General features: G+C 51.0%; 1 protein-coding gene across 1 annotated transcript in view; it reads left to right on the top strand.

The window, feature by feature from the left end:
- The window catches only part of CLPTM1 (CLPTM1 regulator of GABA type A receptor forward trafficking), a gene marked incomplete at its 3' end in the record, with an annotated part of 48,179 nt that overhangs the window by 27,795 nt on the left and 6,264 nt on the right, over positions 1-14,120 (top strand). The window contains exons 5-7 of the mRNA XM_080703394.1: positions 3,782-3,899; positions 12,279-12,364; positions 13,079-13,199. Coding sequence (XP_080559520.1) covers positions 3,782-3,899; positions 12,279-12,364; positions 13,079-13,199 — 325 coding nt within the window. The remainder of the gene's footprint in view (positions 1-3,781; positions 3,900-12,278; positions 12,365-13,078; positions 13,200-14,120) is intronic.

Raw genomic sequence — 14,120 nt, 5'->3', positions numbered from 1 at the left:
CCCCTGTTTGGGTCCCGGACACACTTTCCCCCCAACCCATAACAAAACCCGAAATGACCAAAACCAGAAAATTACCGCGTGTTCTTGTCCTAAGCTAAGAATAAATATGCATAGCTTGGACAGTTGTTGAAGATACAAAGAAGTTTATTAGAAAGATAGAAACACAGAAAATAGAAATACAGCCCCATGCCAAAATGGCATGGGGGGGTGACTCGAAATGAATACACCAAAGGGATTACACGTGGACCGGACTTTTTATACCCATGACCTCCATATTGTTTACATAATTCTGATGTAGTGAATGTCCCTGTAAGGTACCTCCCCCAGCAAGGTGTGGCAAGGTGTCTTCTTTCATGAAGGGCAAGGTCAAACCCTGCTCCATCCTCCCTAAATCATCTTGTAGATCTGTCTTTAGATAAAGGCCTAGTTCTCCTCTCCTATTGACTGGTTAATTGCTTTTAGCTAGGTTAATTTACATTGGAATAGTTGCCTGCTTTTAGGCAGAAACCAAGTCCTTGCACAGATTTGCCCTTCACCCAATTTTTGAAATATATTAATAATAAGCTTTCTCAAATCTTCCTAGGCCATTCCAATACTGTTACATTCAGGACCCAGGCTTAGCCCTGTCCACTGCTCACATGGCCCAGACCACAGGCAGGTCCCCGAGTTCTCTGGGCTTTCTCTCTCCCTTCTGAAGAAGGAGATAGGGGTGAAATTGGCTTGGGATCCTCCCAGCTTCCTCCAGGAGGTGTAGTCCCAGGCTTTAAACCATCATAGAAGTGATAATCTTCCTTAATGGTTTGAAGTCACCAATTTCTCAGGCAGTCAGGTTTCAAAATAATGTTAATGAGCCTGGTAGGGTGGCGCACACCTATAGTCCCAGTGCTTGGGCTAAGATATGAGGATCGCCAGTTTGAGGCCAGCCTTAGTAATGTAGTAAGACTCTCATCAACCTAGTGAGACCCAGTTTCAAAATAAAAAAATAAAACCAAGCATGATGGTGCACACTTGTAATATTTGCAGGAGGCTGGAACAGGAGGATCAGGGTTCACAGACAGCCTCAACTACTTAGTGAAGCCCTTTGCAACTCAGTGAGACCCTGTTTCAAAATAAAGAATAAAAAATAGGGCTGAAAGCCGGGCGTGGTGGCGCACGCTTGTAATCCCCGCACTTGGGAGGCTGAGACAGGAGGATCACGCGGGTTCGAAGCCAGCCGCGCGCACTGGCTTAGGAGACCCTGTTTCCAAATGAAAAAATGTAAAAATAGGTCTGGGAGTGTAGCCCGGAGGTAGAAGGGCTTCCAGGAACCCCAGTACCACCAAAAAAAAAAAAAAAAAAATAGGGCTGAGGGTATAGCTCGGAGGAGAATGCCCCTGGATTCCATCTCCAGTACTGAATAAAAAGATAAAGAAAATGGAGAGCCAGCTGGGCGTGCTGCTGGCGCACGCTTGTAATCCCCCCTCCCCGCTTGGGAGGCGGAGACAGGAGGATCGCTCAGGTTCGAAGCCAGCCGCGCTGGCGTAAAAGACTCTGTTTTCAAATAAAAATATAAAAAATAGGTCTGGGAGCGTAGCTCCGGAGGTTAGAAGGGCTTCCAGGAACCCCGGTACCACAAAAGAAAAGAAAAGAAATGGAGAGCCAGGGATGGTGGCGCACGCTTGTAATCCCAGCATTCGGGAGGCTGTGACCGGAGGATCTCAGTTTGCAGACAGCCTCAGCTACTGAGTGAGGCCCTTTGCAAGTCAGCGAGACCTGTTTCAAAATAAAGAATAAAAGAATAGGACTGGGGGTGTAACTCAGAGGTAGAATGCCCCTGGGGTTCCATCCCGACTACCGAGGAAAAGGAACTGGTTGTGGTTATGGCTTAAAGATAGAATGCCCTTGGGTTCAACCCCCACTACCAAAAAAAAGAAAAAAGAAAGAAATGTAGCTAGGTGTGGTGCTGCATGTCTGTTCTCCCACTATTTGGGAGGTTGAGACAGATGATTGCAGGTTGGAGGCCAGCTTAGCAACTTAGCAAGACCCTCAGGAATTAGTGAAGCCCTTTTTCAAAATTTAAAATGGCAGGGGATGAAGCTCAGAAGTGGAGTGCCCTTGGGTTCAATCCCTAGTACCACACACACACACACACACACACACACACACACACACACACACAAAGTTTTTTCTGATGTTGATGGAGCACGTACTCTGCAGATCACCAAGCTTGGCTGGTCGGTGGGAATCTCCTCACAGCCCATTAAATAGGAACTATCATTATCTTCATTTAACAGATAGAGAGACCAAGGTATAGTGAGGCACGGTGACTTTCCCAGGGTCATACAGCTAGTGGGGAATTCAAACTCAAGCACTCTGGCTCCGATTCTCTGGCCCTAGATTCAGATTTCACCTCTTTCAGGAAGCCTTCCTGGCACCCATGTTTAGGAGAGCACCCTCCCTGGGCCTTCACAGCTGGCTGGACTTCTCTACCCTGCCCTGTCTGCTCTGGGTCTTCACAGACTGGGGACAGACTTTTCTTCCTCATGGGACTAAGCCCTGTGAGGGGAAGCCTGGGGCCATTTCAGCGACTTCTTCCCGTCGTTGCCTAACAGGGGCTGGTTACAGAATTAATAAGTGCTGGCGAGTGGGAGGGACCTCTCTTTGGTGCCTTCCTGGCCGAGCCCGCATTCCTTTTCCCAGCAGGCCTCCTTGGCCTGCCTGTGTTCTGTCTCTCTGTGGCTGAAAGGCTGTGGACTTAGTCTTTTGTAGGCTGATGGGAGCCGGCCAGCCCAGCAGTGGAGCTGCTCCGAGGACTTGGGTCTCAGCCCCTTCAAAGCTTCAGAGTCGGGTCAGGGATGGACGTAAAGGGCAGGACATGTTGTGGCCAGCGAATCTAAGCCCTGCTCAAAAATCAGACACAGAGCCCACGTCTGGCCCATGCCTTCCACCCAGCTCCGTGGCACCTTGCCTCCCCCACAAAGCCTCAGTGCCCTCACCTGTGCCACTGAGATAAGTCCCCCATGAGAAAGGCTGGGCAAGAGGGAGCTGCCAAGGGTTGGGTAGGACACAGCAGAGGCCGGCAGAGCGTGGGACCGAGGGATCCACTGATGCCCCATAGTCTGTAGCCCTTGCTGTGAGCTCCTCTGCAAGGTGGGTTGCACATGGCCCCCCAGCACACAGGCCTGACCCGCGCAGTGCGACTGTTGGCTGGATTAGAGATGCTATACGACGGCCTGTGTTGGGCACTGTTTCAGGTCATGTTTATGGGCCTTCTCTTGTCCAATGAACAGAGGGGTGCAGGGGCTGTTAGTGGAGGGGACAGAGCCCTCACTGTGCCTGTGGGCTCTGTGCTGATTGCTCTGGATGCTCCTTTCTGCAGTACTGCCCTCTGGTCAAGTTGGTGCTGTAGTGACCTGCATCCTGCAGTGGACACTGAGGCCCAGAGATGAAGCCTGAGCTCATGCATCCATAGAGGGCTCTGATTAGAGCCAGGATTGAATCTGAGTTCCAACTCTGTGTGTGTGTGTGTGTGTGTGTGTGTGTGTGTGTGTGTGTGTGTGTCTGGTGCTAGGGATGAAACCCAAGGCCTCATTACTGCTAAGCTAGTGCTCTGCCACTCATGTACGTGATTGACACCCCTAGCCTTTAGTGTTTGGCTCCTAGCCGCTCAGCCACACTCCCCGCCCTGAGCCCTCAGCTGGAGGGTTAGGGGCAAGGAAGCTGCTGGGGGTAGGTGACGCATGGGTCTTCAGTATTCCCTTCTCCCCGATGGCCTGCCTGCCCACCTGCCTGTCTCTTGCAGAGTGTCCAGCAGAATGGCTCCATCTATATCCACGTCTACTTCACCAAGAGTGGCTTCCACCCAGACCCCCGGCAAAAGGCCCTGTACCGCCGGCTCGCCACGGTCCACATGTCCCGAAGTAAGTAGTCACGCCCTGCAGCCAGCAGCCAGCAGCCTGGGATTCTAGGGCTCCCGGGCTGGAGTGGTGGGAAGCAAATCCTTGGTCTGGAAAGGTAGGGAGTAACCTCATGCTCAGGGGCATCGGAGTTGGCAAAAGTGGCTCAGGCCAGGGGCATGGTGGTGCATACCTGTGATCCTAGTACCTTGGGAGGCTAAGATAGGAGATTGCAGGTTTGAGGTCAGCCTCGGCAACTTAATGAGGCCTTTAGGAACTCAGTGCAACCCTGTTTCAAAATTTAATAGAGCTGGGCATGGTGGGGCACACTTGTAATCCCAGAATTCGGGAGGCTGAGATCAGAGGATCCAGGTTCTCGGACAGCCTCAGCTACTATTAAGTGAAGCTCAGCCCTTTGCAACTCAGTGAGACCCTGGTTCAAAATAAAGAATAAAACATAGGGCTGGGCGTGGTGACTCATGCTTGTAATCCCCACACTTGGGAGGCTGAGATAGGAGGATCGCACAGCCTTGCTGGAGGTTCGAAGTCAGCCTTGCTGGCTTAAGAGACCCTGTTTCCAAATAAAAATTTTAAAAAAAGGTCTGGGAGTATAGCCCTGAGGTAGGGTTTCCAGGAACCCTAGTTCCACCAAAAAACAAAACAAAACAAAAAAAAAAAATAGAGCTGGGGGGTATAGCTCAGAGGTAGAATGTCCCTGGGTTCCATCTCCAATACCACCAAAAAAAATTAATAATAATAGAAAGGAAGGGGGAGGGAGAGAGAGGGAGTTGGGTATGTAGCTCAGAGGTAGAATGATCCTGGGTTCAATTCCCAGCACCAGAGGGGGAAAAAAAAATAAACTGGCCTGAACCCTACCTGTCCTGTGTGAACTCTGTGACACTAGGCAGGTGGACCTGAGAGGAATGGAATAGAAAGAGCAGAAGAAGCCAGGTGTGGTGGCGCATGCTTGTAATCCCAGCATTTTGGAGGCAGAGACTGGAGGATCGCGGTTCCTGGACAGTCTCAGCTACTTAGCGAGGCCCTTTGCAACTCAGTGAGACCCTGTTTCAAAAAATTAAAAGACTAATGCCAAGCATGTTGGCTCATACTTGTAATCCCAGCATTTGGGAGGCTGAGACAGGAGGATCGCATAGGTTTGCAGCCACCCTCAGCTACTTAGTGAGGCCCTTTGCAACTCAGTGAGACCCTGTTTCAAAATAAAGAATAAAAAATAGGGCTGGGGATGTAGCTCAGAGGTAGAATGCCTCTGGGTTCTGTTCCTGGTACGAATAAATAAATAAATAAAAAGCTGGGCGTGGTGGCTCAAGCTTGTAATCCCCGCGCTTGGGAGGCTAGGACAGGAGGATCGCACAGAAAGCCAGCCTCAGCTACTGAGTGAGGCTCTCAGCAACTTAGTGAGACCCTGTTTCCAAATATAAAATAGGTCTGGGAGTATAACTTGGAGAGTAGGAATCCTCTGGGTTCCACCCCCAGTACCACCAAAAATAAATAAATAAATAAGCTAATAAAAATAGGACTGGGGGTATAGCTTGGAGGTAGAATGCCCCTAGGTTCCATCCCTAGTGTCACATTAAAAGAGAGAGAGAGAGAGAAAGAGAGAGACAGACAGGCAGGCAGACAGACAGACAGCGCGCGCAAGCAGGTAATCCTAGTACTTGGGAGGCTGAGGCTAAAGGATTTCAGGTTCGAAGCCAGCCATAGCGACTTAGTGAGGAAATGAGAGCTTGTTTCCAAATAAATAATAAAATAGGGCTGAGATTGTAGAATGTCCCTGGGTTCAATCCCCATCATTGGAAGGAGGGGACAGAGGGAGGGAGGGGAGAAAGGAACTTCTGAAGGGAGAGTGTGCACCTTGTCTGATTGTACAGGGCCTGATGGAGTACAGAAGTAGGTGCTCAGGACCCTTTGTGAGGTGGCAGGTGGGACATAGGGAAGCTGGGAGGCCGTGGAGATCAGGGCTGTGGCCTTTTTTGTGTGTGGTACTGGGGCTTGAACCCAGGGACGTTTTACCTCTGAGCAACACTCCCAGACCTCTTTTTTATTTTTATTTTTTTTACCATTTTATTATTATTTTTCTTTTTTATTTATTTATTTTTTTTCAGTACTGGGGATGGAACCCAGGGGCATTCTACCTCCAGACCTACTCCCCTAGCCCTATTTCATTCTTTATTTTGAAACAGGGTGTCAATAAGTTGTGGAGAACCTAAGTAGCTGAGGCTGGCTGCCAACCTGCGATCCTCCGGTCTCAGCCTCCCAAATGCTGGGATTACAAGCGTGCGCCACCAGCCCCGGCGCCTACCATGAACTTTGTGAACGCCCCCTAGCTTTTATTTTATTGAGAACTTCTGCTTGGGCTTGCTTACATCCATTTGGCAGGTTTGGGGTGGCAGTTGCTGGTGTTATTGTATTCATATGTATTGGGTCTTTCCTGTTCCCTTTGGTATAAAAATGGCTAAAGGAGCCGGGAATGGTGGCACACACTTGTAATCCTAGTACTTGGGAGGCTGAGATGGGAGGATCATAGGCTCAAGGCCAGCCTCAGCAACCTAGTGAGACCCTTAGCAACCCAGCAGGTCCTGTTTAAAAATTAAAAAAATAAGCCAGGCATGGTGGCATACGCTTGTAATCCCAGCATTTGGGAGGCTGAGTGAGACAGGAGGATTGCGCAGGTTTAAACCCAGTTTCAGCTACTTAGTGAGGCCCTTTGCAACTCAGTGAGACCCTGTTTCAAAATAAAGAATAAAAAATAGGACTGGGGGTGTCGCTTGGAGGTAGAGTGCCCCTGGGTTCCATCCCCAGTACCGCAAAAAAAAAAAAATAAAATAAGATGGAGCTGGACGTGGTGGTGCACGCTTCTAATCCGGCTGAGACAGGAGGATCTCAGGTTTGTGGCCAGCCTTAGCTACTTAGTGAGACCTTCCACAACTTAGTGAGACTCTATATCAAAATAAAGAATAAAAAAATAGGGCTGGGGGTGTAGCTCAGAGGTAGGATGCCCCCCTGAGTTCCATTTCCAGTACTGCAAAAAAAAAAAAAAGGGTTGAAGTTACAGCTTAGAGATAGAATGCCCTGGGTTCAATACCCATTATCATAGAAGAATTAAATAACTAAATGAAGCTGAGCGTAGTGGCACACACCTGTAATCCTATGCCCCTGGGTTCAATACCAGTATCACAGAAAAATTAATAAATTAAGCTGGGCTTGGTGGCACGTGCTTATAATCCCAGCATTCAGGAGGATTGCGGTTCGCGGACAGCCTCAGCTACTTACTTAGCGAGGCCCTCCGCAACTTCTTGAGACCCTGTTTCAAAATAAAGAGTAAAGGCCGGGCGTGGTGGTGCACCCTTGTAATCCCCGCGCTTGGGAGGCGGAAACAGGAGGATCGTGCAGGTTCGAAGCCAGCCGCGCTGGCGTAAGAGACCCTGTTTCAAAAATATAAAATAGGTCTGGGAGTGTAGCCCGGAGGTAGAAGGGCTTCCAGGAACCCCAGTACCACCAAAAAAAAAAAAAATAAATAAATAAATAAATAAATAAATAGTAAAAAAAAATAGGGCAGGGGGTGTAGTTCGGAAGTCGAATGCCCCTGGGTTCCATCTCCAGACCGCAAAATAAATAAATAAATAAATAAATAAATAATCTGAATGTGGTGGCACACATCTATAATCCTAGTACTTGGGAAGCTGACAAAAGATTAACAGGTTTGAGCATAGCCTCACCAAGACACACTTGTAATCCCATTTACTTGGGAGGCTGAGACAGGAGAATCGAGGTTTATGGACAGCCTCAGCTACTTAGACCCTGTTTCAAAATAATGAGTAAAAAATAGGGCTGGGGGTGTAGCTCGGAGGTAGAATGCCCCTGGGTTTAATCCCTAGTACCTGAAAAAGAGGGAGGGAGGAGGAGCAAACTTGGGTGTGGCTCGGGGAGAATGGCCCTGGGTTCAATCCCTAGTACCACACACACACACACAAAAAGATTGAGTGATAGCCATTATTTTATCATCTGCATCGGATGGAATGAAAGTTGGTGAGCCCGTGTCAGCCCTCAGAGCTGATGTGGAAAAGTGCCCTGGAGTTTGTGAGGCGCATTCTAGGTAAGCGTGCTTGTGAGCATGCTCTGTGGGACATGCCACTGACTGGCATCCTGGAGAGAGAGTTGGGAAGAGGTAGCCTGAGGGGCTGCGACTTACAGGCCTGTCCCCGCAGAGGTGTCCTTGCAGGTGGATGTCAGGGGTCCGGGTTAAGTTGCCTTATGTCTCAAGGGTGCCCTGGCCGTGGCCCAGGAGGGTCCTGTTTCCCTTCATCTGACAGCCGCCTGGTGGTCCTGTGGCGCTGTCTGAAGCCAGTGTCTGCTGTGGCTTCACTTTGGTGAGTGTGAGCTGTTGCTGCGGCTGTCCTGCTCATGCTAGTGTGGTCTTCGAAGCAGGCCATGCGCCCAGAAGACCTGCAGAGCCAGATCACCAGGCCTCTCCCCAGCCTCGGGGCCAGCATTGCTATGCGCAGGGGCATGGGGAGGCGTAGGATTAGCCACGAGGGGTGAAGAACGAGAGGGCATAATCACAGAAGTCCCCTTTGGCTGGCTGTCATGGTACTAGGGGTAGAACCTAGAGCATTCTACCTCTAAGCTACACCACCAGACCTATTTTATTTTTCTGAAATAGGATCTTGGTAGGCTGATGAGAGTCTCACTACTTCTTGAAGCTGTCTCAAACTTGTGATTCCAAGTACTGGGATTCTAGGAGTGCACCAGCATACCTAGCTCCACTGTAGCCTTTTTCATTATTTATTTGTTTGCTTGTTTGTTTGTTTATTTATTTATTTGTGATACTGGGATTGAACCCAGGGACATTCTACCTCTTGAGCTCTGCCACCAGCCTTTTTTTTTTTTTTTTTTTTTTTTTTTTTTTTTTTTTGGCGGTACCAGGGATTGAAGCCAGGGGCATTCTACCAAGTTATACCCCCAGCCCTACTTTATTTTATATTTATTTATTTATTTATTTATTTATTTATTTATTTATGTGGGGGGGGGTACTGGGGGTGGAACCCAGGGGCTTTCTACCTCCAGGCTACACTCCCAGACCTGTTTTATATTTTACTTGGAAACAGGGTCTCAGTAAGTTGCTGAAAGCCTCACTAAGTAGCTAAGGCTGGCTTCAACCTGTGTGATCCTCCTGTCTCAGCCTCCCAAGTACTGGGATTACAAGCATATGCTACCACGCCCGGCTTATTCTTTATTTTAAAACGGGGTCTCACTAAGAGCTTTGGCTGGCTTCCAGCCTTCAATCTCCTGTCTCAGCCTCCCAGGTACTGTGATTACATGATGTATGCCCATCACACCTGATTTATTTTTTGTTTTTGAAATAGGATCTTGTGCTGGGCACGGTGGCGCACACTTGTAATCTCAGTAATTGGGAGGTTGAGACAGGAAGATTGCAGGTTCATAGCTAGCCTCAGCTACTTAGTGAGGCCCTCTGCAACTCAATGAGACCCTGTTTCAAAATAAAGGACCAAAAAAAAAAAAAAAAAAGGGCTGGGAGCTGGGCGTGGTGGTGCACACTTGTAATCCCCACGCTTGGGGGGGGCGAGACAGGAGGATCACACAGGTTCGAAGCCAGCCTCGCTGGCTTAGGAGACACTGTTTCCAAGTAAAAAAAATATAAAAACATAGGTCTGGGAGTGTAGCTTAGAGATAGATGGGTTACCATCCCCCCCCCCAAGAAAAAATAGGGCTGGGGGTATAGCTCAGATGGAGAATGTCCCTGGATTCAATGCCCAGTACCATTAGGTGGGTAGGTAGGTAGATAGATAGGATGATAGGCTGAGAATGTAGCTCAGTGATAGAGCACCCCAGAGTTCAATCCTCAGTAACAAGAAGAAATAAAAATAAAGGAGAAAGGAGAGCATTCTGCTGAGGCCAGGTGTCACAGTCCAGAGCAGCGGCACTGTGTAGGGAGATGCGTGTGTGCGTGTGTGTGCGTGTGTGTGTGTGTGTGTGTGTGTGTGGTACTGGGATGAAATACAGGGGCATTCTACCTGTGAGCTACATCCCAGCCCTATTTTTTAGTCTTTATTTCAAAACAGGGTCTCACTGAGTTGCAAAGGGCCTCACTAAATAGCTGAGGCCGTCTGCGACCCACCATCCTCTTGTCTCAGCCTCCCGAATGCTGGAGTTACAAGTGTGTGCCACCACGCCCGGCCTAAGGGAGATACAATATGAGCCAGAGAGGCCATTTACAGTTCCCACCAGGAACAGAATCCGCAGTGTAAGTACGAGGGGCAAACGAAGCCCACAAATTCCCATCGATGACAGTGTTACTGAGCTCAACAACTTGTCATTTCAGCATGGAAGGAATTCCTACCCCCACCCCTTTTTGGTGGTACTGGTGATGGAACCCAGGGGCATTCTACCTCTGAGCTACACCCCCAGCCCTATTTTTTATTCTTTATTTGGAAACAGGGTCTCTCTGAGTTGCAAAGGACCTCACTAAGTAGCTGAGGCTGGCTGTGAACCCAGGTCCTCCTGTCTTAGCCTCCCAAATTTTGGGATTACAAATGTGCACCACCCCGTCTGGCTCCTTTTTTTTTTTTTTTTCTTCACATTTCCAGCTCCACGGTACATGCTATACTCATACCACACTTAAGTTGTACCGGCCACATTTTCAGTGCTCATTGGAAGCTTTATCTTTGAATGAAAGGTGATCCTGGCTAACTACTGGAGCCAGGCCCATCTCCTACTGTAACGCTGTCTCCAGCTGGCCATGGCCCCAGCCTGTGTCTCCTCCACCCCAGCGCTGCCTCCTTTCAGAGCACCAGCTCCTGCCTACCCGTGACCACCTCTCCCAAACGAGGCACAGCAGTGAATCTTGTCTTCCTAGAGTTTATTCTCCAGGATACCCCCCTGCCAGTATGTACTGCTCCCCGAGACATGGGGACTAGTTGTCAGATGAAAAAATTTTTTGAGATGTAGTCTTATGTTCCTTCTTCCATGTGTGTGTGTGTATGTGTGGTGGTGGGGTTCTGAGGATTGAACCCAGCGGTGCTTTACCACTGAGTTAGATCCTCACGCCTGTTATATTTTTTGAGTTGGGGTCTCACTACGTTGCCCGGGTTGGACTTGAACTTACGATCATCTTGCCTCAGCCTCCCGAGTGGCTGTGATTACAGGCAAGCACTGCTAGGCATGGCTGGGTTCCCTAGTTACCCAGGCTGGTCTTGAACCCCTGGGTTCAAGCAGTTCTCCTTCCCCAGCCCTCTGAGTAGCTGGGACTACAAATATATGCGCCAGGCCTGCTTCAAAAGAGTTTATAATGAGAGGACCGAAGGATGATGTCCGTGTTGGGAAGAGCAGTAGGCCCTGGCCTTGAAGTGGTGGCTTTTGTCCCTTTTCTCCAGAGGGTGAATGAGGCCCGGGGAAGTGACCTAACGCGCCAGCATGCCTTAGCGTTCATGAGACAGAGCCAGAATCTGATCCTGGCGCCCCAAAGTGGCCAGTGCTCTCTGCCATCTCCCGTCCCTCCCAGCACCAGGGAGGGGTGGAGGGCCACAGAAGGGGCAGGCACAGCCCAGGCGGGGTGGAGTTGGGGCGACGGGATCCACGCAGTCGCATCCCACCCCAGCTGTGTCCCGGGCAGGGCCTGGGGGGCTGTGGCCAGCCTGGCCTTCATAAGAGGAAGTGAGGCCAACCTTGGCTGGGGATTTTCAGCCCCAAACTGTTTTTCCTGTTGGTTTCTCATGATGGAGGGTCCACAGCCTGTGTAGGGATGTGTCAGGGTTCAAGACAGACTCCACCTTGCCACACAGGGTTGGTAGCCTGCAGGGTTCCGGAAACATGAATAACAGGAGCACTGTGTAGAAGGGAGCCAGCCATGAGGAAAGCAGGGGACATGTTCCTGGGAGACTGAGCACCCTGTCTGAAGGCCCGGGGCAGTGGATTCCAGGGGCAAGGAGAGTGTGGTGGGGAGGATGAGGGGTGGTCAGTGCAGGTGCCACCATCAGAGTCTTTTGGTTATAGATCATGGTTGGCTGCCCTGTGGAGAGATCGTGGGGATAGAGCGGTCTCTGTAGAAGGCAGCCACAGGCATCCAGGAGGGAGACCCGTGGCTGACCTGAGGCCCTGGAGCTAGGAGGATGGTTGGATGTGTGGTGTTCGCAGAGGGGTGTCCCCAGCTGGGCTGATGGACCAGGCAGAGAGATTCTGGAGAAGGCGCACTCAGCTGGGGGAGGAGGGGATGCCCCTGAAAAGGTGGGGATACAGTTGGCTGAGATTGAGGAGGTGATGGGTCATCAGCAGGGAGGCCAGGGAGCGGCTGCGGGTGGGCAGGTGTGGCATGTGGACATGCAGGTGCCCACAGGCTCACATCGCCCCTTCCCCCCTGGCCCTCAGTGATCAACAAATACAAGCGCAGGCGATTTCAGAAAACCAAGAACCTGCTGACAGGAGAGACCGAAGCCGACCCGGAAATGATCAAGGTAAGTGTGAGTGGGCCGTCGGGGCTGCGGGAGCTGCGGGGCCACTGGGAGTGCAGCTGCCAGGCCGGCGGGCCCACGTTTCTTGGGCTTCGTCGCACTGCTCGCCTGCCTGAGCCTCAGTGTCCTCCACAGGGAAGGGGGTCAGCGGAGCCCAGGGGGCTCCAGGCAAGGCCACCACAGCCAGTTTGCACTCAGGAGGTGGGTCCTGCCACCAGTCCACTTTGCAGATGGGGACGCGTGCTGCCAGCCTCACGGCCGGGGTGTGGTGACGCAGTAGTCGGTGTCCAAACAGGTGGCACTGAACTGAGGAGGACACAGGAACATGGCTCTCACAGGAGTGGCGGGATGCCGGGCCCGTCGGCTGAGCTGGGGCCGGGGGCTTTCCCTGGAGAGCACAGAGCCTTCCTGGTGGCCCCTGTGAGGGGGGACACTGCGGCGAGTGTGTGGAGGCTGCTGCCTCGAGGCTGGGCTCTGCAGTCTGGCCCGGCCCGGCCCTGCCTCTGCTAGCCTGGCTCCTCTGCTCTTGGGTTAGAGGGGCATGGTCGTGGAGTCCAAAGGCTGGCACTCGGCCAGCCAGGACAAGCCCTCATCCAGGGGCTGCGGTGCTTGTTCAGCAACAATTGTCGTGGACCCTCGAGAGGAAGTGAGCAGGGCCAGTGGGGCACCTCTGCCGGCCTCCGAGGCCCACCACCCACCCCGTCTCCCCACCTCTAGAGGGCTGAGGACTACGGACCCGTGGAGGTGATCTCCCACTGGCACCCCAACATCACCATCAACATCGTGGATGACCACACGCCGTGGGTGAAGGGCAGCGTGCCCCCTCCCTTGGACCAGTGTAAGCCCCAGTCTGGCTGCGTTTGCAGAGGCCTCCCGTGGGGAGGGTGCGCTAGGCCCTCGGTCTCCACTCCTCCTGAGCTCCCCATCCTGCCTGCCTTCTCTCGCCTCCCACACCCACTACACTGGTGATCCCAGAACTATCTTCCACTTGCCAGAACCAGTTTATAGACAGGTCTCATCCATTGTACAAGTTGTTTTCAAAAACTTCATTAGAAGCCAGGCGTGGTGGCACACACTTGTAATCCAATTACTTAGAGGCTGAAACAGGAGGATAGCAGGTTCGAGGCCAGCCTCAGCTACTTAATGAGGCCCTCTGCAACTTAGAACTTATTTCACAATAAATAATAAAAAATAGGGTTGGGGATATAGCTCAAGGTATAATGCCCTTAGGTTCAGTCCCCAGTGCCAAAAAAAAAAAAAAAAAAAAAATTGCTTCAGAGTTGGGCATGGTGGATCACCTGCCTGTGATCCCTACTTGAGAGGCTGAGAGGAAGATCACAGGTTAGATGCCTCCTGCAGCAACTTAGTGATACACTGTTTAGATTTTTTTTCCGGGTCTGGGGGTGGAACCCAGGGGCATTCGACCTCTGAGCTACACCCCCTGCCCTATTTTTTATTCTTTATTTTGAAACCGGGTCTCACTGAGTTGCAGAGGTCCTCATTAAGTAGCTGAGGCTGTCCGCGAACCGCGATCCTCTGGTCTCAGCCTCCCGAAAGCTGGGATTACAAGCGTGCACCACCACGCCCGGCTGTTTCAAAATTTTAAAATAAAATAGGGCAGGGAGTAAGGTAGAACACCCCAGGGTCAGCCCCCAGTACCAAAAAAAAAAAAAAAAAGGAAAAAAAAACCACCTGAAACAGCTGTGAGCGTTTAAGCAGCTGGGGAAGTGTTGCTTCAAGATCCTGCATTCTAGCTCAG

This window comes from Muscardinus avellanarius (assembly GCF_963383645.1).
Source record: "Muscardinus avellanarius genome assembly, chromosome: 10".
Taxonomy (NCBI): domain Eukaryota; kingdom Metazoa; phylum Chordata; class Mammalia; order Rodentia; family Gliridae; genus Muscardinus; species Muscardinus avellanarius.
The sequence above is the reverse complement of the archived record's forward strand: the minus strand, read 5'-3'. Positions and strand labels throughout refer to the sequence as shown.